Source organism: Lolium perenne, chromosome 4 (genome assembly GCF_019359855.2).
Source record: "Lolium perenne isolate Kyuss_39 chromosome 4, Kyuss_2.0, whole genome shotgun sequence".
Classification (NCBI taxonomy): domain Eukaryota; kingdom Viridiplantae; phylum Streptophyta; class Magnoliopsida; order Poales; family Poaceae; genus Lolium; species Lolium perenne.
Genome location: NC_067247.2, coordinates 21,157,380 through 21,180,301, shown reverse-complemented (window position 1 = coordinate 21,180,301; position 22,922 = coordinate 21,157,380). Strand labels below are relative to the sequence as shown.

Below are 22,922 nucleotides of genomic sequence, written 5' to 3'. Positions count from 1 at the left end.
GACTCCGATTATGTGCCGCAATCCGTCAAGACCTAGGGGTGGTTTTCCAAGCTCACCGCGCGCCTCAAGAAGTCCTTTTGCTTCAAGGAAGACCTCCAAGACCGGATGTATGATGCCCATGTGCAAAGCAAGAAGATCTGTCAACGCCAAAAGTCCATGATGGTTCATATGAACATCCCCGTCTCTGATGTCTCCGAGAACATCATCACCCCTCCCGAGGAGTGGAAATCCAAGCACAAGTGGACTAGCTCCGAAGACTCCACCCCGAGAGGAATTGGGAACGCCCCTCTCCACCACCTCATGGCAAAGGACAAGTTCACGATGAGGATGAAGACGAAGATGAAGGTGAAGAGGAGGAGTATGGAGATGATGAGGACGAGGAGGACGAGGAGGAGGATGATGAGGATGACGACGAGTGATCTTCTTGGGACGCTAGCATGCTTCGTCTCCCTTTTTGGTGTTCCAATGCCAAAGGGGAGAAGTTGTTCTATTAGGATGGGTATTTGCATGGGGATGCCAAGGGCTTGGTGCTTCATTTTGGTCTTTTCGGCCTTGGCATCACATTTTATCCCTAGTTATTCGTGAAACTTTATTCGGTGCTTGATACTTTGATACTCTATTCAATTCGTGGATCTCCTGGTTTGTAATAAGACCTATTATGGTAGCCTATGTTGTTTTCGGTATTCATCTATTGTGGCTATACCATCTCTATGGAGGCATAATTGTTGGAGTTTGGGGTTTTCTCAAGGCAAAGGTATGACTCAAGTACTCAAACTCCGTATATCGAAATATGTTGCCTCTAGTTGTGCATATGCTATATAGACATGTCATATATCCTTGTTGCATATGTGCTTGGTTTGTAAAATCTAGGGGGAGTTATGTCTCTAGGATGTTGTGTATTTGTATTCAAATGCATATTCAAACTATGCACACATCTAGGGGGAGCTCCGTCTATATTTTGTAAATTTAGAATCTTATCATAATATCTTGTGCTATATTGCAAATTCTTGTGTTGTCATCAAACACCAAAAAGGGGGAGATTGAAAGAGAAAAATCTATCCTTAGTGTTTTGTGTGTTTGATAACAACACTAGAATGAATTTCACCATGTGCATAGTTTGCTTTGAATAGATTTGCAGGTGCACGGTGCCCTCGCTAAACACCTTAGGATCGGAAGAATCAAGAGTAGCTTATAGGTTTTCTGGTTTTATGTGTGTGTCGTGAGGTGACATGGTTGGAGAGGAAAAGAGGAGAAATCAGTTCCAGCTTGACCAGTAGTACCGGTACCAAGAGCGGTAGTACCGCTATCACTATTGGTACCGGTCAGCAGTACCGCAGCTGCCTTCGCACGAGGGAAGGGCTTACAGTATTCGTGCCGGTACCTTGACGGTACCTCGACCGATAGTACCGCTCCCAAGCGGTACTTTCGACCAGGTACCGCCTTGGTACTGGTCATCGCAAGCTACGACACTTCCGCCCTGGTACCGGGCAGGAGTCCGGGACTCGCAGAGATCCTGCCGGTACCGTCAAGGTACCGGCAGCGGTAGTTCCGCTTGCATCCCACGTGGTAGCACTGCAGGCCATTCTCGAACCCAAAGCGGTAGTACCGGTCGTGCGGGAACTGAACTTAACGGTTGGATTTGAGGGGCCCTATAAAAGGGGCCATTCTTCCCCAGCTCGTTTCAAGTCTTCTCTCTCTCCTCCATTGTTGCTGAGCTCAAAACCTTGAGGATCTCCCTCCCCATCCAACCAATCTTGCCCAAACTTTGAGGATTGGTGGAGGAGACCCTGATCTATAGTTCTACCAAGAGAGATTTCACCAATACCATCTAGTCCTTAGTGGATCTTGGAGTTAGGGTTCCTATTGTGGGATCTGTTGGAGATGAGCTCCTACGGAGGCTAGCTTAGAGTTGTGCTAGCCCCATAGGGTGTTGGGAGCCTCCGGTGTTGTGGAGCTCGCCCCAACCTTGTGAAGGAACCGCCGCCTCGACCGGCTACTTAGTGGAGAAGGGAAAGCTCCTTCGTGGGGTTTTCTCGAGGAACAAGGTGAGGCCTGTGTGGCCGTTGGACCTTCGTGGTCCACACCTCCTCAACGCAGACGTACTCCCTCTTGTGGGAGGAACTGCGGGAAACACATCGCGTCTCCTCTCCACTACCTGGGTTGTCCCGCTCCCTCTCTCTTACTATCTTGTCGGTTCCTTTACTTATTGCATCGCATAGGCTCATACTAGGATCACCATAGTTACTAAAGTTGCCACCTTTACTTCCGCATCGCATATAAAATTGAAAAAGATATAAAAATTGTGTAGCGACCATTCACCCTCCCTCTTGTTCGCTATCGATCCATTCAACTTCGACGACTGGCACCTCTTCGGCGAGGAGGGGGGTGATGTTGATTACCAACGGTGGCTCTTTAATGCGCCTCCCTGTCTGATATGCTCTTACGCGGATGTTCCATCATCGGATATGCTTTTGTCTTGTTGGTTTCATGTCTGCATTTTTGAAGGATTTCTTGTGCTTTGGGTTGTAGTGTAGGGCAGGTTTTTGGCCCCGTGGTTTGGTCTTCGACGCCGAAGAGCAAACAACGGGTTTTCTGCCACATGAAGTGAACTAGGTTTATTTTCTGTTCCTTTCTTTCTTGCTAAAAGTTTGATCGAACTCTGTACTTCCATTATGCAATAGTAATGGAAAAGGAAGCAGTCCCAATTGGAAAAAGATTTTTTTTTGACACATTCTTCTCTTCAAATCGATGATCTTGACGCTAATACTGAAGGTATATCATTATCTTCATGGCATCCACACTTAAATCCAAGACATGGACTATAAGAACAACCTATGGAATATTCCTTAATATAAACTCAAGGAAAACCTTAGTCCATAAGGATTGTCATTACCAAAAGCACACATAGGGGCAAAGTACCCTTACAACGGGGAGTTGGTCTAGTGTCCTCTCCTCATTGGCCTTCTCCGCTAGGTAGGCTAGGTAGCCTATGTATTCATTGGTTTCATCCCATGGTACCTCGCTTGGGATGTTCTCGCCTTAGAAGAGCCCTCTCTCGGGCTCTCGCGGCTCCTCTGCCTCCTCCAACTTCATGTTTGCCGCTGGCGGGGGGATGTAAACAAACTCGTAGTCGCCAAGGAAGCCCGAGCGACATCTTGGATGGAACTCGATGAGGGAGAAGTTGTCCTACATGTCTGAGTTGGTGTCGTATGCTGGGTTAGACAGGAGGTTCGGAGGAAGAAGGGACCTGTTGGAGATATGCCCAAGAGGCAATAATAAAGTGGTTATTATAATATATCTTTGTGTTTATGATAAATGTTTGCATACCATGCTAAAATTGTATTAACCGAAACATTGATACATGTGTGTTATGTAAACAACAAGAAGTCCCTAGTAAGCCTCTTGTATAGCTAGCTTGTTAATTAATAGATGATCATGGTTTCGTGATCATGAACATTGGATGTTATTAATAACAAGGTTATGTCATTGTATGAATGATATAATGGACACACACCCATATGAGCGTAGCATTAGATCAAGTCATTAAGTTTAACTTGCTATTAGCTTTCGATACATAGTTACCTAGTCCTTCGACCATGAGATCATGTAAATCACTTACACCAGAAGGATGCTTTGATTACATCAAACGCCACTGCGTAAATGGGTGGTTATAAAGGTGGGATTAGGTATTCGGAAAGTGTGAGTTGAGGCATATGGATCAACAGTGGGATTTTTCCATCCCGATGACGGATAGATATACTCTGGGCCCTCTCGGTGGAATGTTATCTGATTAGCTTGCAAGCATGTGACTAGTTGACAAGAGATGACATACCACAGTACGAGTAAAAAGTACTTGTCGGTAACGAGGTTGAACTAGGTATGAAGATACCGATGATCGAACCTCGGACAAGTAAAGTATCGCGTGACAAAGGGAATCGGTATCGTATGTAAATGGTTCAATCGATCACTAAGTTATCGTTGAATGTGTGGGAGCTATTATGGATCTCCAGATCCCGCTATTGGTTATTGGTCGGAGAGGAGTCTCGACCATGTCTGCATAGTTCACGAACTGTAGGGTGACACACTTAAGGTTTGATGTCGTTTTAAGTAGATATGGAATATGGAATGGAGTTCGAATGTTGTTCGGAGTCTCGGATGGGATCCAGGACATCACGAGGAGGTCCGGAATGGTCCGGAGAATAAGATTCATATATAGGAAGTCATTTTCCAAGTTTGAAAATGATCCGGTGTATTTATGGAAGGTTCTAGAATGTTCTAGAACTTTCCGGAAGAAATCACCATGGAAGGTGGAGTCCCGAGTGGACTCCACCAACCCTGGCCGGCCAGCCTAAGGGAGGAGGAGTCCATGGTGGACTCCACCACCATGGCCGGCCATAGGGGAAGGAAAGGGAGGAATCCCACCTCCCCTAGGTTTCGTCCATATGGAAGGTTTCGAATTGGGGTCTTATTCGAACTTTTGGGCTGCACCTTGGGGTTCCACCTATATAAAGAGGAGGAGAGGGGGGCTGGCCGGCCACATCAAGGCTGCCCTGGCCGCACCCCTCCCTCCCTCCCAAACCCTAGCACCACCTCCTCCTCCACCTCTCTCCCGTAGCGCTTAGGCGAAGCCCTGCTAGAGATCTCCACCACCACCGCCACCACGCCGTCGTGCTGTCGGGATTCCGAGGAGGATCTACTACTTCCGCTGCCCGCTGGAACGGGGAGAAGGACGTCGTCATCAACACCGAACGTGTGACCGAGTACGGAGGTGCTGCCCGACTGTGGCACCGTCAAGATCTTCTACGCGCTTTTGCAAGCGGCAAGTGATCGACTACATCAACAACGAGATCTAATCTCGTAGGCTTTGGAATCTTCGAGGGTTAGTCTCATGATCTTCTCGTTGCTACCATCTTCTTGATTGGATCTTGGCTTGTTATTCGTTCTTGCGGTAGAATTTTTTTTGTTTTCTACGCTACGAATCCCATCAGTGGTATCAGAGCCGTGTCTATGCATAGATTGGTTGCACGAGTAGAACACAATGGTTTTGTGGGCGTTGATGCTTTTGTTGTCTTTAGTTAGTGTACTTTGCATCTTGCGGGATGGTGGGATGAAGCGGCCCGGGCTAACTTTACATGACCGCGTTCATGAGACTTGCTCCACGCTCGACATGCAACTTGTATTGCATAAGTGGCTTTGCGGGTGTCTGTCTCTCTCACCATAGTGAAGATTCAATTTACTCTTTCTATTGACAACACTAGTATCACCGTTGTGGTTCATGTTCGTAGGTAGATCGGATCTCACTCGAAAACCCTAAACCACGTAAAATATGCAAACCAAATTAGAGGCGTCTAACTTGTTTTTGCAGGGTTTGGTGATGTGATATCGCCATGATGTGATGATGAATATGTATGAGATGATCATTATTGTATTGTGGCAACCGGCAGGAGCCTTATGGTTGTCTTTATATTTCATGTAATAGTATTATTTCAAAGTAGTTGTAATAGTTGCTACATGGAGAACAACCATGAAGACGGCGCCATGGACCTTGACGCTACGCCGACGATGATGGAGATCATGCCCGTTGATGATGGAGATCATGTCCGTGCTTTGGTGATGAAGATCAAAGGCGCAAAGACTAAAGGGCCATATCATATCACATATAAATTACATGTGATGTTAATCCTTTATGCATCTTATCTTGCTTAGATCGCGACGGTAGCATTATAAGATGATCCCTCACATTAATATCAAGATAATAAAGTGTTCTCCCCTCGTATGCACCGTTGCTACAGTTCGTCGTTTTGAAGCATCTCGTGATGATCGGATGTGATAGATTCTACGTTCACATACAACGGGTGTAAGCCATGTTGCACACGCGGAAATACTTGGGTTTGCTTGACGAGCCTAGCATGTACAGACATGGCCTCGGAACACATGAAACCGAAAGGTTGAACACGAGTCATATGGATGATATGATCAACATGTTGATGTTCACCATTGAAGCTACATCATCTCACGTGATGATCGGTTTTGGTGTAGTGGATATGGATCGTGTACCACTAAACAACTATGAGGGATGTTGTATTAAGTGGGAGTTCATTAGTAATTAGATTAAAACATGAACTAATTATCATGAACATAGTCTGAATAGTATTTTGAATTAAATTTGTAGAATTGGCATCCGTTATCTACCATGCGCTAGTCTTATAATTGAGATAGAAATACTGTTAAATCTGACAAGTAACTTTACGGACTGGTACCGTATTGTTAAAGAATCAAGTAATGATTAAGTCCTATTGCAAACTTTTGGTAAAACTCACATTAGAGCAATGGTTTCAATTAGTACCTAAAATCATCTTGTCTCCGTGAAACTTGAAGTTCAAATCCGTTTGAAAAGTGAGGAGCTGAAAATTTTGTTTTCAGAAATATGCGAGGTATGAGATATATGTGATATCTAAGACCTTATTGCAAGATGATAGAATATAATCTAGTGAGACTACATAAACTCATAAGTTTTATGGGAATGTACGAAGGTTGAAGACGCCAGGCGTCCCAATCCTCCAACTAGTTGGGCACTAACGATATTCGCATATCCATGAAGTGATCGTCCTTAGTATGCACCGTTGCTAAGACTCGTCGTTTCGAAGCATCACGTGATGATCGGGTGTTATAGATTCTACGTGTGCATACAACGGGTGCAAGCCAGATTTGCACATGCGAATACTGAGGTTAAACTTTACGAGCCTAGCATGTACAGACATGGTCTCGGAAAGTCGTCATGATTTGATGGATAAAAATTATGAGTGAAATTGTTCATCACATTAAAAGGTTACTAATAGTGAAATCTGGAACACTTGTCATGTGATGATCAACTTCAAAGTAAGAACCTCAAGGTTATTAGTATTTGACCAATGGACCTAGAAGTTATTGAAGGTGAAGTGTTTTCTGAGAATGAGGAAAGCTAAAAGAGAAACTACAAAAGATTTTGGCAGAAAGAAAGAAAAGACTAGAAAGTCTAGCTCAGGTGTATATAGATGATATACATGTTATGAATGTATTCCTTGATTGGTCACACAATGAAGTTCTTGGGTATTTGTACCAGATTGGTTGGTATGAGATGTCATACAATACAACGCAATACAAGAATACGATGGCCTAAGTGACTGATAAGGAATATGGTAATAATGCACGTCTGGAACATAATAAAGTGTTATTATGTTTGTCGTTGGCATTCTACCTAGCCCTTAGGATTTATAATAAAGAACTTAATAATTGTTATTTTGCTCTGGTCAAATGAAAACAATGAGTTGTTCAAATTATGACCTTACTCCATGTACGATGGATAAGTTATTATAAATCTTAATGGTGAAACACACATACATAACACTGACGCTAATATGCCGTAAGGCAAATGATTTGAATTCCACTTATTAGTGGAACCGCCATTTAGGTCATGTTAGAAAGGAACGCATGAAGGAACTCCATGCAAATGGATTTTTGGAGTCATTTGATTTTTGAATCGTTTGGCGCTTGCAAATCTCTTCTAAAGAGAATGACTGAAATACCGTTCATAGGCCAAGAGTTGAACGGGCAACTAACTTAGTGGAAACATACATGATGATGTATGTGGTTCACTGGGCATAGTTGTGTGCGGGAGATTCTTCTACTTCATGAAAACTTCCAACAATGAATTGAGTGTATATATGTGGATATATTTATTCGATAAGGAAGAAGTTTGAAACATTTGAATGGATTCAAATAAAATTCAGCATGAAGTGGAAATCATCGTAATAGAAAATTCAAATATCTATGATTGGATCATGGTGGAAATATTTGAATTACGAGTTTTAGCGAACATCTAAGATAGTTATGAAATTGTTCTACAACTCACGTTTCTTGGAGTATCATAGGGATGACAGAGTATCCGAGAGACGTATCCAAACCTTGTTGGATTAATGATGAGATAAAATATTAACGCCATTATATTTTTGTGGATTATGCTTTAGAGACTACCGCTTTTACACTAAATAGAGCATCATCATAATCCGTTGAAATGACACCATACGAGTTATGGCATGGGTATAAACCCTAATAGTCCTTTCTTAAATTTTGGTATGCATAGCATAAGTAAATAAGTTTACAACCAAAGTCGGATGAATGTCTTTGTTGGTTATCCCAGAGAATTGATTGGGAATTCTTTCCACTATGGAGACAAAGACAAAAGTGTTTGTCGATGTTTCTTACTTATTTCCAATAAATTGTTTCTAGCGAAGTATTTGAGTGGGAGGACAATGGAACTTGATAAGGTTTATGAACCTGAGCATGATGATCAGAGTAGCGCAGCATCGAAAATGGTTCCGGAAGCGGCCACGAAGATCATAGCTCCCATGTCTACAAAGAGTTATAGTCATGGAGATCGAAGTACCCATTGAACCTTGTAGGTATGGTTTACTTTGTGATCAAATAAATGATTTGTGGACAAAGGATTGATTTTGAACAATAATGAACCAACTACATATAAAGAAGTTATGATGGGCCCTAACTCCGTTAAAATGGCTAAGCGCCATTAAATCCAAGATAGGTGAATACTTTTTGAAAGTAAATGGATCTATAAAAATGATGGACTTGGATGGAATATCCTTGAAGAAGCTCGACTTGTCGAAAATTTGTTTACGACAAAGTTCAAAAAGTTGAATACGATAAGATTAGATCTTCCGTAGCGATGCTTATAGTCTATGTGGATTATTCTAGTAATCGCTACATATTTCTTTTATGAGATATGCTAGTAGGATGGCAAAATACATTACTTAACAGAAGTATGTATTAAAGGTGTATACAAGATACAACTGAGAGTTTTGCTAGTCCGTAGAATACTAAAAAGGTATACAAACTTCACTGGATGAAGTGAGTATCACGGAGTTGGAATCTTCACCGGATGAAATGATCAAAGAGTTATGATTTCATCAGAAACGATGAAGATGCTTGCATTTGCAAGAAATTAAGTGGGAGCGCTGAGACATATTTATAATATTTTATGTATATGACATATCGTTGATTATAAATAATGTAATCATGTATGATTAATGAAAGGATATGGACTAAAAACATATTTAGTGTCAAGATCTATGAAGATAGATTGAAACACATAATAAGTTTAAGTCAAAGTACATAGAATGAATATTGAAATAGTTCAAATATAAAAACGTTAAGAAGGTGTTCTTTTCATCTAGAGGTTTAAACAAAACTTGAGTGTATTTGACACTCAATGAGTAAAAACACATGAGTGATTTTAGATCATGGATAATATGTACGCAATCAGATGTCCTATTCTCTAAAAAGTTAGGAGCATATACCAGAATGATTCATGTGATGATCATTGGACAACAGTAAGAATATCCCTGAGTGCTTTAGAAGAACAAAGGATATTAGTTTTGTATGGGGAAATGACAAACAAATCGCTGTAAGGTGTTGCACCGATATTAGTTTGGTCACATATAAAAATAAATTTCAAATCTCAGTTAGGCTAAGTGTTCATTAAAAGGTAGCACAATGCTAGATTTAGATGAGTTCTAAATATTGTGACGGATTCTACAAACTAAGGCAGAGTATGTCATTGTTTTGACAATGACTGAGGATGTTGAAGTCGAGAAATTCTTTGAGAACTTGGTGTAGTTCCGATAGTGTCAGAACTTTGAAGCTATATTGTGTGTGACAATATTAGTGACATATTTCAGACCACGGAATTAAGGTTCCACCAGAAGACCGAACATATACGATTACTGCCGACTCATTTGGAAAATGAGTAATGCGTTGAGACGCAAAATGAATTGCAAAATACATACGTTTTCTGAGCGTGTCAGATCCGTTGACTGAAACCTCTCCCGTGAGCAAAACATGATAAGTGCCAGAAGGCCAAGGTGTTATATCTTTACATATGTAAACTAGATTATTGACTCTAGTGCAAGTGGGAGACTGTTGGAGATATGCCCAAGAGGCAATAATAAAGTGGTTATTATAATATATCTTTGTGTTTATGATAAATGTTTGCATACCATGCTAAAATTGTATTAACCGAAATATTGATACATGTGTGTTATGTAAACAACAAGAAGTCCCTAGTAAGCCTCTTGTATAGCTAGCTTGTTGATTAATAGATGATCATGGTTTCGTGATCATGAACATTGGATGTTATTCATAACAAGGTTATGTCATTGTATGAATGATATAATGGACACACACCCATATGAGCGTAGCATTAGATCAAGTCATTAAGTTTAACTTGCTATTAGCTTTCGATACATAGTTACCTAGTCCTTCGACCATGAGATCATGTAAATCACTTACACCGGAAGGATGCTTTGATTACATCAAACGCCACTGCGTAAATGGGTGGTTATAAAGGTGGGATTAGGTATTCGGAAAGTGTGAGTTGAGGCATATGGATCAACAGTGGGATTTGTCCATCCCGATGACGGATAGATATACTCTGGGCCCTCTCGGTGGAATGTTATCTGATTAGCTTGCAAGCATGTGACTAGTTCACAAGAGATGACATACCACGGTACGAGTAAAGAGTACTTGTCGGTAACGAGGTTGAACTAGGTATGAAGATACCGATGATCGAACCTCGGACAAGTAAAGTATCGCGTGACAAAGGGAATCGGTATCGTATGTAAATGGTTCAATCGATCACTAAGTTATCGTTGAATGTGTGGGAGCCATTATGGATCTCCAGATCCCGCTATTGGTTATTGGTCGGAGAGAAGTCTCGACCATGTCTGCATAGTTCACGAACCGTAGGGTGACACACTTAAGGTTTGATGTCGTTTTAAGTAGATATGGAATATGGAATGGAGTTCGAATGTTGTTCGGAGTCTCGGATGGGATCCAGGACATCACGAGGAGGTCCGGAATGGTCCGGAGAATAAGATTCATATATAGGAAGTCATTTTCCAAGTTTGAAAATGATCCGGTGTATTTATGGAAGGTTCTAGAATGTTCTAGAACTTTCCGGAAGAAATCACCATGGAAGGTGGAGTCCCGGGTGGACTCCACCAAACCTGGCCGGCCAGCCTAAGGGAGGAGGAGTCCATGGTGGACTCCACCACCATGGCCGGCCATAGGGGAAGGAAAGGGAGGAATCCCACCTCCCCTAGGTTTCGTCCATATGGAAGGTTTCGAATCGGGGTCTTATTCGAACTTTTGGGCTGCACCTTGGGGTTCCACCTATATAAAGAGGAGGAGAGGGGGGCTGGCCGGCCACATCAAGGCTGCCCTGGCCGCACCCCTCCCTCTCTCCCAAACCCTAGCACCACCTCCTCCTCCACCTCTCTCCCGTAGCGCTTAGGCGAAGCCCTGCTGGAGATCTCCACCACCACCGCCACCACGCTGTCGTGCTGTCGGGATTGCGAGGAGGATCTACTACTTCCGCTGCCCGCTGGAACGGGGAGAAGGACGTCGTCATCAACACCGAACGTGTGACCGAGTACGGAGGTGATGCCCGACTGTGGCACCGTCAAGATCTTCTACGCGCTTTTGCAAGCGGCAAGTGATCGACTACATCAACAACGAGATCTAATCTCGTAGGCTTTGGAATCTTCGAGGGTTAGTCTCATGATCTTCTCGTTGCTACCATCTTCTTGATTGGATCTTGGCTTGTTATTCGTTCTTGCGGTAGAATTTTTTTATTTTCTATGCTACGAATCCCATCAAGACCAGCGGCGCGCAATCTCACGGCGCTACTCCAGCCATGTCATGGCACCGGTGGCATGTGTACCCTCCGATGGCTAAGAAGCCAGCCCTCGGACAGGTGGACATCGTCCTACCCCGCACATGGGGTCCCGCTCTTGTGGAATGCCCATGCGACAGGGACATGGACGGACGCGCGGTTGCGTGGATTCCTCGGCTTCATCGACGGCGACCTGAACTCGTCGTCATGCTTCTTCGGCTTCCTCCATGGAAACACCTCTTGCCCGTGGTGGGTTCTCGAAGCTGCCGGCATACTGGGAAACAGTTAGGGCTGAATGTGGAAATGTGGGCAAGGTAGGGGACGATGGCTGTGGGGCCGCCGGTGCCCTTAAAAAAGCAGGTGAGCGGTGGCCTTTAATTTTAGGTGCAGGACTCCAAGCGCGTGCCATGGATGGCGGCACAGAAGCTGAGCCCATCGCGCGCCAGTCCTAGCGCGGCCGTTGGAGTCGAAACTTGCCATCAATGGTGCACAGCGGGCAACCATCTGGCCTATGCAGGCGTGGAAGCGATGCAGACCGCTCAACCACCGGCAGGTGGCCCCAAGGCGGGAGGACGCAGGCACGCGCTACGTCCGCGACGGATTCGCGCTGACGCATTTGCGGTCTAAACCTGGGCCGCGGAACATCGACGCGGCAGGCTGGTCACTTTGCTTTGGGCCGCTGGATGGGGTTTTACCCATTTTCTGTCCGTGTAGACCAAAACAAACATAACTGATTCGTTTGCGTCGGGTTGTTGGAGATGTGCTTAGTCATCAAGGACATGAGACTTAGACTAACAAGCACGAGCCATCTCTTCCCATTTTTAATCTTCATTTTTGTACATATAAAATAGGGTTTACGAGCCATCTCTTCATACTACTCATAGTGAGGAGTAACATATGTAGTAACATCAACAACATGCAATGCCAACTAAGCATTTTGATGGCATGGCATGTTATTAATTGAGAAAAGAGAGGATTGTGGTAACTAGCTATGTTACTATCACATCACACATTTCAAGTCAATATGAGTCTATAATTTAATAAATATACCATCTTACCATCTTATGTTACTACACATATGATAGTAACTACCTGATATTACTTCCCACTATGACTAGTGTCAGCATGTCCCAACTGTTACTTTCAATCGGAATGTTTACCTAACTCAGATCAAGTGCAAGCTGCAGGTATTCCCTCCATGTAAGAAGAATTCAATTTCGCGTCAGGTGCTAAAGAGGAGGACCGCACAGATTTTCGCGGCAGGCGCAAGTCAAAGCTTGCCTGTAATTTTCACACGAAAACACATGAGCTCTGAAATAAATAAACTAGGCAAAAAAGAAGCTGCAAACAACAAAAAAATATGGCTTCGCCCGGGTTCGAACCGGAGACCTTCAGTGTGTTAGACTGACGTGATAACCAACTACACCACGAAACCTTTTGTGAGTAATCAGATCTCGGCTGGTATTTATAGTAGGCTATTTAGTCATCTCTCGCTTACGGGACGACCGTACGTACGTCAAGTTTGTCGGGGCAATTTATTCAACCCCTCTCCCAAGCAGGACATGCATGCCTAAACAAGGAATGCCAACAAATGTACCCGGGAACTAAGATAGGACCCAGATTTACAATCGATTTTTTTTTCCAAGCGAAGATATATTTGCAATCGAATAGTTAGTGAGTGAGACGACCGTAACCCCTCTCCCAAGCAGGACATGCCTAAACGAGGAATGACACAGATGTACGAACTTGGTTCACAAGGCAATATACATTTTCAGCTGAAACCTTGTAAATTCCAAGTAAAGGCTATCATGTTAAGGTATATTTGTTACCATACATATATGGTCTAGCTAGATAGGCGAGCCTAGTCAAGTCTCGCAATGCATGCTTGTGTATAAATACACACACACCGACACATGTGCGTGATGACCCTCTGGAGAGTTGATGAACAAGAAGCACGTATGTACAGTACTTAGGAGGAAAAAAAATCTAGAGAGAACAAAATATTTTCCACCACGTCTTGTCCTGCTTCTTAGCTGAGCAATGTGCGACGTCCTCCATGGCGTGGCGGCTCACCTTCTCCGCCGCCTCCAAGGTTTGTGCATCTTTATTTTTTTTCCTTTTTCTTCTTATTCGGATCAACAACGTATATTTTGTTTTTTTTTCTTCTTCTTCCTCTTCTATAGGGTCTTTGTTTTTGAGAGGGGGGTTTTTTTTTTTTGAGGCGTTTGTCTTCTTCGTTTCATACTGAGCTCGATTTGCCTTCCCCCCACGCGAGTGGCAAGTCTGTGAAAGCTTTAGGCTGGCTTTTCAATTTGAGACGGATTTAGGGCCTGCTTTGGTAACGGGTAAAGGCCCAAGTCAGGTGTGTGGGAAACTAATGGGCTATGGGCTTGCATGGTCGTTAGTTTATAGCTGACTGTTTCCCCTCCAAGAAATTGAGCCGGCCGGCGTCGAGTCGACGGCGCCGCCGCCCCGTCCCCCCGCGGCGCCCCGGCCGTCGACTTCCATCGTCCGCAGCCGACGGGCGCTTCCAGGCCGGATGCGCCACCCCACGATGCTACTCCGGCCCTACCTTCTGCACGACGCCGCGTCCGGCGACGAGCCGGACCAGCGCGCCAGCGGGTAACCCGTTTTACTCGTCCTGCTCTTGCCGATTTGGTCCGGGGGATCTAGTTTAGTCGCCGGCCGTTGTAGGGGTTTATGGATGGATCGGGGTCTGGGCGATTTGGCCAGAGTTGTGACGTGAATTAACACTGCCAATTACTGTATCTCTGCTCCAGTCATTTGCAAGGAAGTTGATCTCACTGCTATTTATCGCTCACCAAAATACAAATGGTATAGCAATTTTACTGAATGTTGGCTCCAATCCCAAAGAACCCATGGCTTTGTAGCGCGATGGCCCTCTTTCATTACTGATTCCGAAATCTAAAACTGCAACTGTAAGGCAGAGAACTTGCTGAAAAGATCGATGCCACTTTGCGGCTTGCCGATTTTCTTTCTCGCTTGTTGCTAAACAGAACTGTATTTTGCTCCAATTAATCTTTGTATGCTCGCGTGTTTGTGTCAGCAGGTGGCAAGGCATCTTGCAAGGTATCGATGGGCAAACGTGATCTACAACGAGGTTGCATCAGTTCCTTCTTTAGGAGCACCTGCTGCAAATACTACTACCGGCACAGGTATATATATGGTGGTTTTCCACCGCATGAATTGCATCTTTAATCGGTCCAACTAGTAGTAGCCTGACTTAATTGTGCCCAATATCCTGAGGGATACACTTTCTTTTTATGTTATGCCCCTTGTTGGTTACCTTTTGCCACGGAGAAAGTAAGTTTGTGCTTGGTGTTTAATTTATGCAGGTAGTGTGCTTAGGAACCTACAACAGAGGTACCGATCGAGCCTCTCTGGTCAGAGGATACGGGTTGTGCACTCTGATGCTGCTTCTCTTCGTAAAGAGATTTATAGGAGTGATCCGGAAAGAGTTATACATACCTTTAAAAGTCATCCCTTGTTAAATTCCAATGCAGTTGCTGGAAATACAACTACTGGCGCAGGTATAATATGCTTGCTTCTCTCTACGGCGGCATAAAATACAGCTTTAGTCGATATACTTATGAGGCAAATGCTACCTGCCAGTAGCTTGACTGAATTTTGCCTGATATGCTGTTTTCAGTTAGAGAGATGTTTTTCTTTTCTACCCTGTAAACTCAAAATCTTACTATATTCTACGCCTTTGTTCGTTGCTTGCTGCCATGACATAACTCTCTGTTTGGTTGGCTAATTTACCGCAGGCAGCGTGCTTAGAAATCTACAACAGAGGTACCGATCAAGTTTTGTCGGTCAGAGGATACGGGGACTGCACTCCGACACCGCTTCTTTTCCCAAAGAGTTTTATAGGAGCGATCCAGAAAGAGTTATACGAAACTTCAAAAGACAACCCTCGTTACATTCCAACCCTTCAGCTCTCTCTGACTATGTAAAAGCTGTTGTTGATCTTGAATTGGTAACACGAGGTAGCCATCATTTCTTTTTCGTCACGCGCAAATGAGGTTATTTTTTCCCCATGAATGATATGTGATTTGGTTTGACAACTTTTCTGTGCACGGGTGAATTCTGTATGCAGGCATTGGTAATGCAGCAATGGGGGAAGGAAGCCGTAGTGCTCTTCGTCAGCTCTCAAAAAGTGGTCTTCTTGGTACAGCAAGTGCACCCTTTTACGTAGTAGAGAAAGGTCGACTTATGAAGCAGCTTTGGCGTACCATCTCCGCCCTTACAGTTACTGGCTTTGCAATCTATGGTCTTAAGGTTGTGCTTAATGAATTCGATGAGGAAGAAGGTAAATTTGATGGCTTGAAAGAAGTGGCTACAGATTTAAGCACAAAATTCAGTGATGTAAAGGGGGTTGATGAAGCCAAAGCTGATCTCGAGGAAATAGTTCACTACCTACGTGATTCCAAAGTGAGTGACATTGCCATCAACCTGCATGCAGGTGTTTCAGTTCGACACTCCTTTCTTGACAATGATTTATTAAACTAGTTTTACATGCTTCGCAGCGTTTCACGCGCCTTGGTGGCAAGCTTCCAAAGGGTGTTTTGCTAGTGGGTCCACCTGGCACAGGGAAGACCATGTTAGCTAGGTCTGTGGCTGGCGAAGCCGGCGTTCCTTTTTTCTCTTGCAGTGGCAGTGATTTCGAGGAGATGTATGTGGGTGTTGGTGCTAGGAGAGTGAGGGAGCTCTTCAGCGCAGCAAAGAAGCGATCTCCTTGCATAATATTCATCGATGAAATCGATGCAATTGGTGGGCGCAGAAACTCTGAAGAACCAAAGTGGTCGAGGCAGACCTTGAACCAGCTGCTTGTTGAGATGGATGGCTTCAAGCAAAATGATGGGATCATCGTGGTCGCGGCGACCAACTTTGCCGAGTCGCTAGATAGTGCCCTCGTCAGGCCTGGTCGTTTTGACCGTCTTATTCAGGTTCCTAATCCAGATGTGGAGGGCCGACGGCAGATCCTCGAGGCTCACATGTCAAAGGTATAGTACTCCTTCTGTCCACAAAACTGTAAGGTGTCTGACTTTTCATGGTCTTTGATGCGAGACTTATCTTTCTCCATGATTTTTTACATGCAGGTATTGAAAGGCAAGGGTGTGGATATGGTGACCATTGCAAAGGGTACCCCTGGGTTCTCAGGTGCAGACCTCGCAAACCTAGTGAATGATGCTGCTCTCAAGGCTTCGAGGGATGGTGCAAACGCTGTTGGGATGGATCACCTGGAATACGCCAAGGACAGGATCATGATGGGCAGCGAGCGCAAGTCGGCGGTGATATCTGATCATTCCAGGAAGATGACAGCATACCACGAGGGAGGGCATGCCCTTGTGGCTATCCTCACGGACGGCGCTGACCCTGTCTACAAGGCCACCATTGTTCCCAGGGGAAATGCTCTTGGCATGGTGACACAGTTGCCAGGGGAAGACGGCGAGCTCGAAATCTCGAGGAAGCAGATGCTGGCGACGCTGGACGTCCTCATGGGTGGGCGGGTGGCTGAGGAGCTTATATTCGGAGAAGGTGGGGTCACCACCGGCGCCCTGTCTGATCTAAGCAGCGCGACACAGTTGGCCACAGACATGGTCACCAAGTATGGTATGAGCAAGGAGGTCGGCCTCGTCTCCTACGACAACGCGACCATGAGCGGGCGATGGTCACCACTGGTTGAGGAGGAGGTGAAAGCGTTATTGGACAAGGCTTACGATAACGCGAAAACGATTCTCACAAGGCACAGCAAGGAGCTCCATGCGCTAGCCAACGCCCTCCTGAAGCATGAAACTCTCACTGGTGACCAGATCAAGAAGCTAGTATCGGCAGGTAGATGGTTTTAGGAGTGAATATTTGTTCTGATACTTTTGTGCATACAGCCATACACACAAACGGAAAGAGCGATACGTAGGGTCTGGACTATCTAATCTTTGTTCTTCAAGTCTGAAGAGAGCACAGTGTTTTGCATTTTGCCATTAAAACTCCTGTTTTTGGATTTCATGTAATCGTACAGAAGATTTAGAAAATTTTCTCTTGCAATCGAATAGAGTTCCTGTGAATGAGCGCATGGATTTCAGCATGGGATCTTGTAGATAGTGAACTATGTTCCTGAAATAGAGTTCCCCCGGGAACTATGTTCCTGTGACAAGGCCACTCACCTTGGGATCTTCTAGGTAGTGAACTATGTTCCTCCTGAAATGTTTGGTCTAGCAAATGTCGTCTCTGATCCTGGAATGCTACGAATATAATTGTCTCTGTGAAAAGTCTACTGCAGAAATTGAGAGATGATGGATGGGAGCCTCTCTTGCTGGCCGTTACTAACTTTTGTGGTAGAAGAAATATTATAGTGCAGAATATCGATGATAGCATTTTTCCTAGAGGTTATCCAAGGAGCTCACGCAAGATGGTTGCTTGCTTGCATTATTACAAGGTACCAATCTTTAATGAGGTGCTTGATAAAAACATTGTTGAGATAAATAACATATTTGGTGAGACTTCTCTACATGCCTATTAAAGTGCACTGCATGCTTTGATCCTAGAGACTCATTTAGCAGATTTGATCATGGCAAGCTAGTTGAGCTTCCAAGCCTGTATTCCGTTGATTTCTCTTCACATGATTGCTATCTCTTAAGTGACCAACTCAACATAAATATTGATGTAATGAAGAGAAGCCCCGAGTTCTTAGCTTGTGATAGTTGAAGTGATCTTAGCTCTCAAGTTGGTTCAAACTAAACATCATTTAATTTATTCATTAGTCTATCGCCTCATTTCACTTGCATTGACATTACCTGTGGTATTGAGAGAGTATTCTCGGCCATGAATATTATAAAGATAGATTTTCGAAACAAGATGGTTGATGATTGACTCAATGACTTGGTGATTTGCTATGTTGAGAAAGAGATATTTGCAAAAATTGATGTCAAGAAGATTATGCTGCGTTTTCATTCCTACAAGAAAGGTCGAGGTCATCTACCTCGACAATTTCGTCTTCCTGGCATAGATACAACTTGATGGTATGATACTAGTTGTCTAGTTTCCAAGTTGTTCTTATGTATTTTCATATTTTTGCTAGTTGTATTTCCTGAATCATGAAAACTGAATCTTAAGGGCCATTTATTTTGTCGTATACACTTCTTTTTCTGCCTCAAAAAATTAGGTCTTGTATGTTGGACCCCCCTTATCTCAATTCCTAGCTCCGCCACTGGATTTCAGTCCTAGTTACATACTCCATCCATTTGTAATTACAGTATTCCTTCTCTCCCATCAAAATTATCTTAACTTTGTCAAAATTTGAATGCAACTCCATCCATTTTTTGTAAAATACAGTACTCCCTCTATCTCGCAAAAATTGTCTCAACTTTGTTAAAATTTGGATACAAACTTCCCTCTGCATTTTTCTATTCTACGACAGAGGATCTCGTTCCCAACGCCCGCGACCCAGCGCCAGCACCACCACCCCGATGTTCGCGCCGTGGGCACGAGCCCCGCCGGCGTGCGGGTCCCTGCTCGCGACCGAGCCAGCCGGTGGGCGATGAGCTCGGCGAGAAACCGGCGGAGCGCGGCTCGCGACGACCGGCCGGGGGGGCGCCGTGCTGGGCCGGTCCACCGCGGCGTGGCTCAGCCAAGATCTGGGAGCCGACCGGCCGGCCGGCGTTGTGGGGACTGGGGAGGCGGCAACTCTGCTTCGACCGGGACCAATCTCTTCGTCCTACTCTGCTTCGATCCTCCTCGTTGCAGCAGCCGCCGGCATCTGCTCCTGCGTGACCATGCTTCCGTTAATTAAGCTTCGCCGCAGGTACGTGAACGGTGAACCCACTCCGGTGAATCCTGCGTGACCATGCTTCCGTTTGGTACAAACCTTGCCTGTACGTATACACCCGTTTAAAAATCTTTGTGTGGTTTCGTTATTGTTCAGTCGAGCTAGAGTCCCCAGCTCCCGATAACAAAATTTGCAAGCCTTGCCTTAGAGTAGAGTCCCGATATTACACAATACACATGTGGTTTTAGTTATAAACAAATACACGACATGCGATCCAGAGATTAAAGGGAGGTGCTTGTCTCGCCGAGAACCAAAGCAGTACTCCTACTAATTTCAGCGATTCTTTTCTGAGGCTAAGATAAATCTCCAGCAGGAACACGTCCTGTTCGTCATGGCCTGCCGGCTCGCCCTCTCCAAGGTCGTATTTTCTTTCTGCTCTTTTTTCCATCATGATTTTCGTTGCAAGCTGATGAGGAGGCTATTCCAGTGCAAGGAACGCGTGATTAGTATTTTTTTTACTCTCGTTGCTCGATGCTTAATGGTGCTGAAACCGCAAGTGCAAGGCACTGTCTGTCTGTCTGCGTTTCAGATCGATGCATGCCACTTGGACTTGTTGTTAGAACAAAACAGCACCATATTCTGCTTGGCTAAATCTCTGTGTGCCGCAGGCTGCGACACGTCGATCAGCGAACGGGGCCGCCGCTTTGTGTCCTTCTTTCAGGGCACCTGCTGCAAACTCAACTACAGGCGCAGCCGCAGGTATATACTGTGTGGATGCTTGTAGCTGACAATTAGTGCCACCAAATTAATTCCCTGCTTGGAGTTGGACAGATGTTTTTTCTTCTTCTAGATCGTGTTATATATTCTATCCATTGTTGGTTGGTTATTCGTCCCACTCATAAGTTTCTTTTTTGTAAACTGGTATGCTTGGTACCTTCTTAATGCAGGTGGTGTTCTTCGAAGAAACCTACAAGATTTGTACCAATCTAGATCAATTGGTCAGCGGGCACATGGCCTGCACTCGGGAGCTGGTTCTTTTCCGAGAGGGTTTAACAACAGTAATCTGGAAAGAGTCATACACGACTTCGAAAGGCAGCCTTCGTTGCTTTCTGATCCTTCAGCTCTCTCTGAGTATGTTAAAGCCCTTGTCAGTGTTGAGTTGCAAACTCAAGGTACGATAATCTTCTTCCATGCAGTTCTCAAGGGTGATTCCCTTTGTTCAAGCGCATACTCCTTGCATGTAATGAAAGGCACTAAATATAATCTTTTAATTTGCTCTGTACCCAATAATGTAGTAGTGGACTTGCATTATGACACTTGAATACCTTTCTGTTCTGCTATTTTGATTTTATTAGGCACCATGATCTCTAGTAATTACTACTTTGCATGGTCTATTTATTGCATGTGTGCTATTACAAATTTCTGTTGTGCATGGATGATCACATAACTGGTTTCCTTGCTAATTCAGCAAACCGGAGTGGGCTGGCAAAAGGTGGTGTTCTTGGTACAGCCAGTGAACCGTTACACATGGTCACGGTAGAAAAAGGGAAACTTAAGAAGCAGCTGTGGCGTACTTTCCAAGCCCTTGCACCTATTTGCCTTCTAATCTTTGGCATTAAGTTTTTGATGGAGTTGTTTGATACGGAAGAAGCTCGTAACTTTGATGGTTCGAAAAAAGAGGTGAAGGACTCAAGCGCAAAATTCAGTGATGTCAAGGGGATTGATGAAGCTAAAGCTGAACTCGAGGACATAGTCCTCTACCTAAGAGATCCCAAGCGTTTCACACGCCTCGGTGGCAGGCTTCCAAGGGGTGTTCTGCTGGTCGGCCCACCTGGCACCGGAAAAACAATGTTGGCAAGGGCCGTGGCTGGGGAAGCTGGTGTCCCTTTCTTCTCATGCAGCGGCAGCGACTTTGACGAGATGTATTTTGGTCTTGGGGCTAAGAGAGTGAGGAACCTGTTCACTGCAGCGAAGAAGCGATCTCCTTGCATACTTTTCATCGATGAGATTGATGCCATTGCCGGGAGCAGAAACCCAGAGGATCCAATGTGGCATAGGCACACCCTGAACCAGCTGCTTATTGAGTTAGATGGCTTCAAGCCAAATGATGGGGTCATCGTGGTTGCAGCGACCAACTTCGCCGAGTCACTAGACAAAGCCCTTGTTAGGCCTGGGCGTTTTGACTGTCGCATTGAGATTACTAATCCAGATGTTGAGGGTCGACGGCAGATCCTTGAGGTTCATATGTCGAAGGTACGTGCATGCACCATAATTAGCTAGCCATGGTCGTAGTTTTGGATGCAAGACTTTGACCTTTTTCTCCTTTCATGCAGGTCTTGAAAGCCAAGGGTTTGGACTTGATGACCATTGCAAGGGGGACGCCTGGGTTCTCGGGTGCAGAGCTCGCAAACCTGGTGAACTACGCTGCTCTCAAGGCTGCCAAGGATGGGGCGAATGCAGTTGGGATGTGTCACATTGAGTATGCGAAGGACAGGATCATGATGGGCAGCGAGCGCAAATCGTTGGTGATACCTGACGAGCGCAGGAAGATGACTGCATACCACGAGGGAGGGCATGCCCTCGTTTCTATCCACACAGATGGTGCCGATCCTATCTACAAGGCCACCATTGTTCCTAGGGGATCAGCACTTGGCATGGTGACGTTGCTGCCACAACCAGTGGATCAGTATGGGGTCTCCAAGAAGCAGCTGTTGGCGAAACTAGATGTCTTCATGGCAGGACGGGTGGCACAGGAGCTTATATTTGGAGAAATCGGTGTCATGTCTAGTGCTTCTGATGATCTTAGCCAAGCGACTAAGCTGGCGGTTGACATGGTCACCAAATACGGTATGAGCGAGCGGGCCGGCCTTGCTTCCTACAACAGTGCGGAGGACGATGGTGGTGGGAAGAAAGCGAAGACGGCCATGAGTGAGCGAACATCGGATTTGGTCGATGAGGAGGTTAAAGAATTACTGGACAAGGCTTACAAGAATGCGAAAACAGTTCTCACGACGCACAGTAAGGAGCTTCATCTGCTAGCCAACGCCCTCCTTAAGCATGAAACGCTCACTGGAGACCAGATCAAGAAACTATTATCGGCAGGTAGATGGTTTTAACTGCTATTGTTAAAACCTTCTTCACCCTAACAGTGGAGAGGCTTACGGTTACAGGAAGAAATTTTGTTTTCTGATATTGTCATTGCATCCACACAAATATTAATGTAACGAACGACAAGTTCAGTCTGGCTTTCTTCCTGAATTTTGTTCATCAAGCCAGAAGGGAGCGCATATTTAACAGTAGAGTCTTGCTTTGGATCTCATACCTCTACCGCAAGATTCATGTTATCACCTCGAAAGAACATACTCCGTACATATTTTTGTATCACAACTGAATATAGTTTCTGTG

At 44.8% G+C, this 22,922-nt stretch overlaps 1 protein-coding gene and 1 non-coding gene across 2 annotated transcripts; one reads left to right on the top strand and one right to left on the bottom strand.

Moving 5' to 3' along the window:
• The first annotated feature begins 11,955 nt into the window (after positions 1-11,955).
• Positions 11,956-22,836, top strand: LOC127346600 (uncharacterized). The gene is made up of 12 exons (XM_071828876.1): positions 11,956-12,088; positions 14,169-14,350; positions 14,799-14,904; positions 15,085-15,279; positions 15,517-15,738; positions 15,849-16,183; positions 16,279-16,755; positions 16,852-17,598; positions 20,138-20,276; positions 20,465-20,689; positions 20,986-21,770; positions 21,851-22,836. The coding sequence occupies exons 1-12, from the start codon at positions 11,956-11,958 to the stop codon at positions 22,631-22,633; spliced, it is 4,329 nt and encodes a 1,442-aa protein (XP_071684977.1). The 3' UTR covers positions 22,634-22,836.
• Positions 13,090-13,163, bottom strand: TRNAV-AAC (transfer RNA valine (anticodon AAC)). The gene has a single exon. It is a non-coding gene; the product is annotated as a tRNA-Val (tRNA).
• Positions 22,837-22,922: the final 86 nt, after the last annotated feature.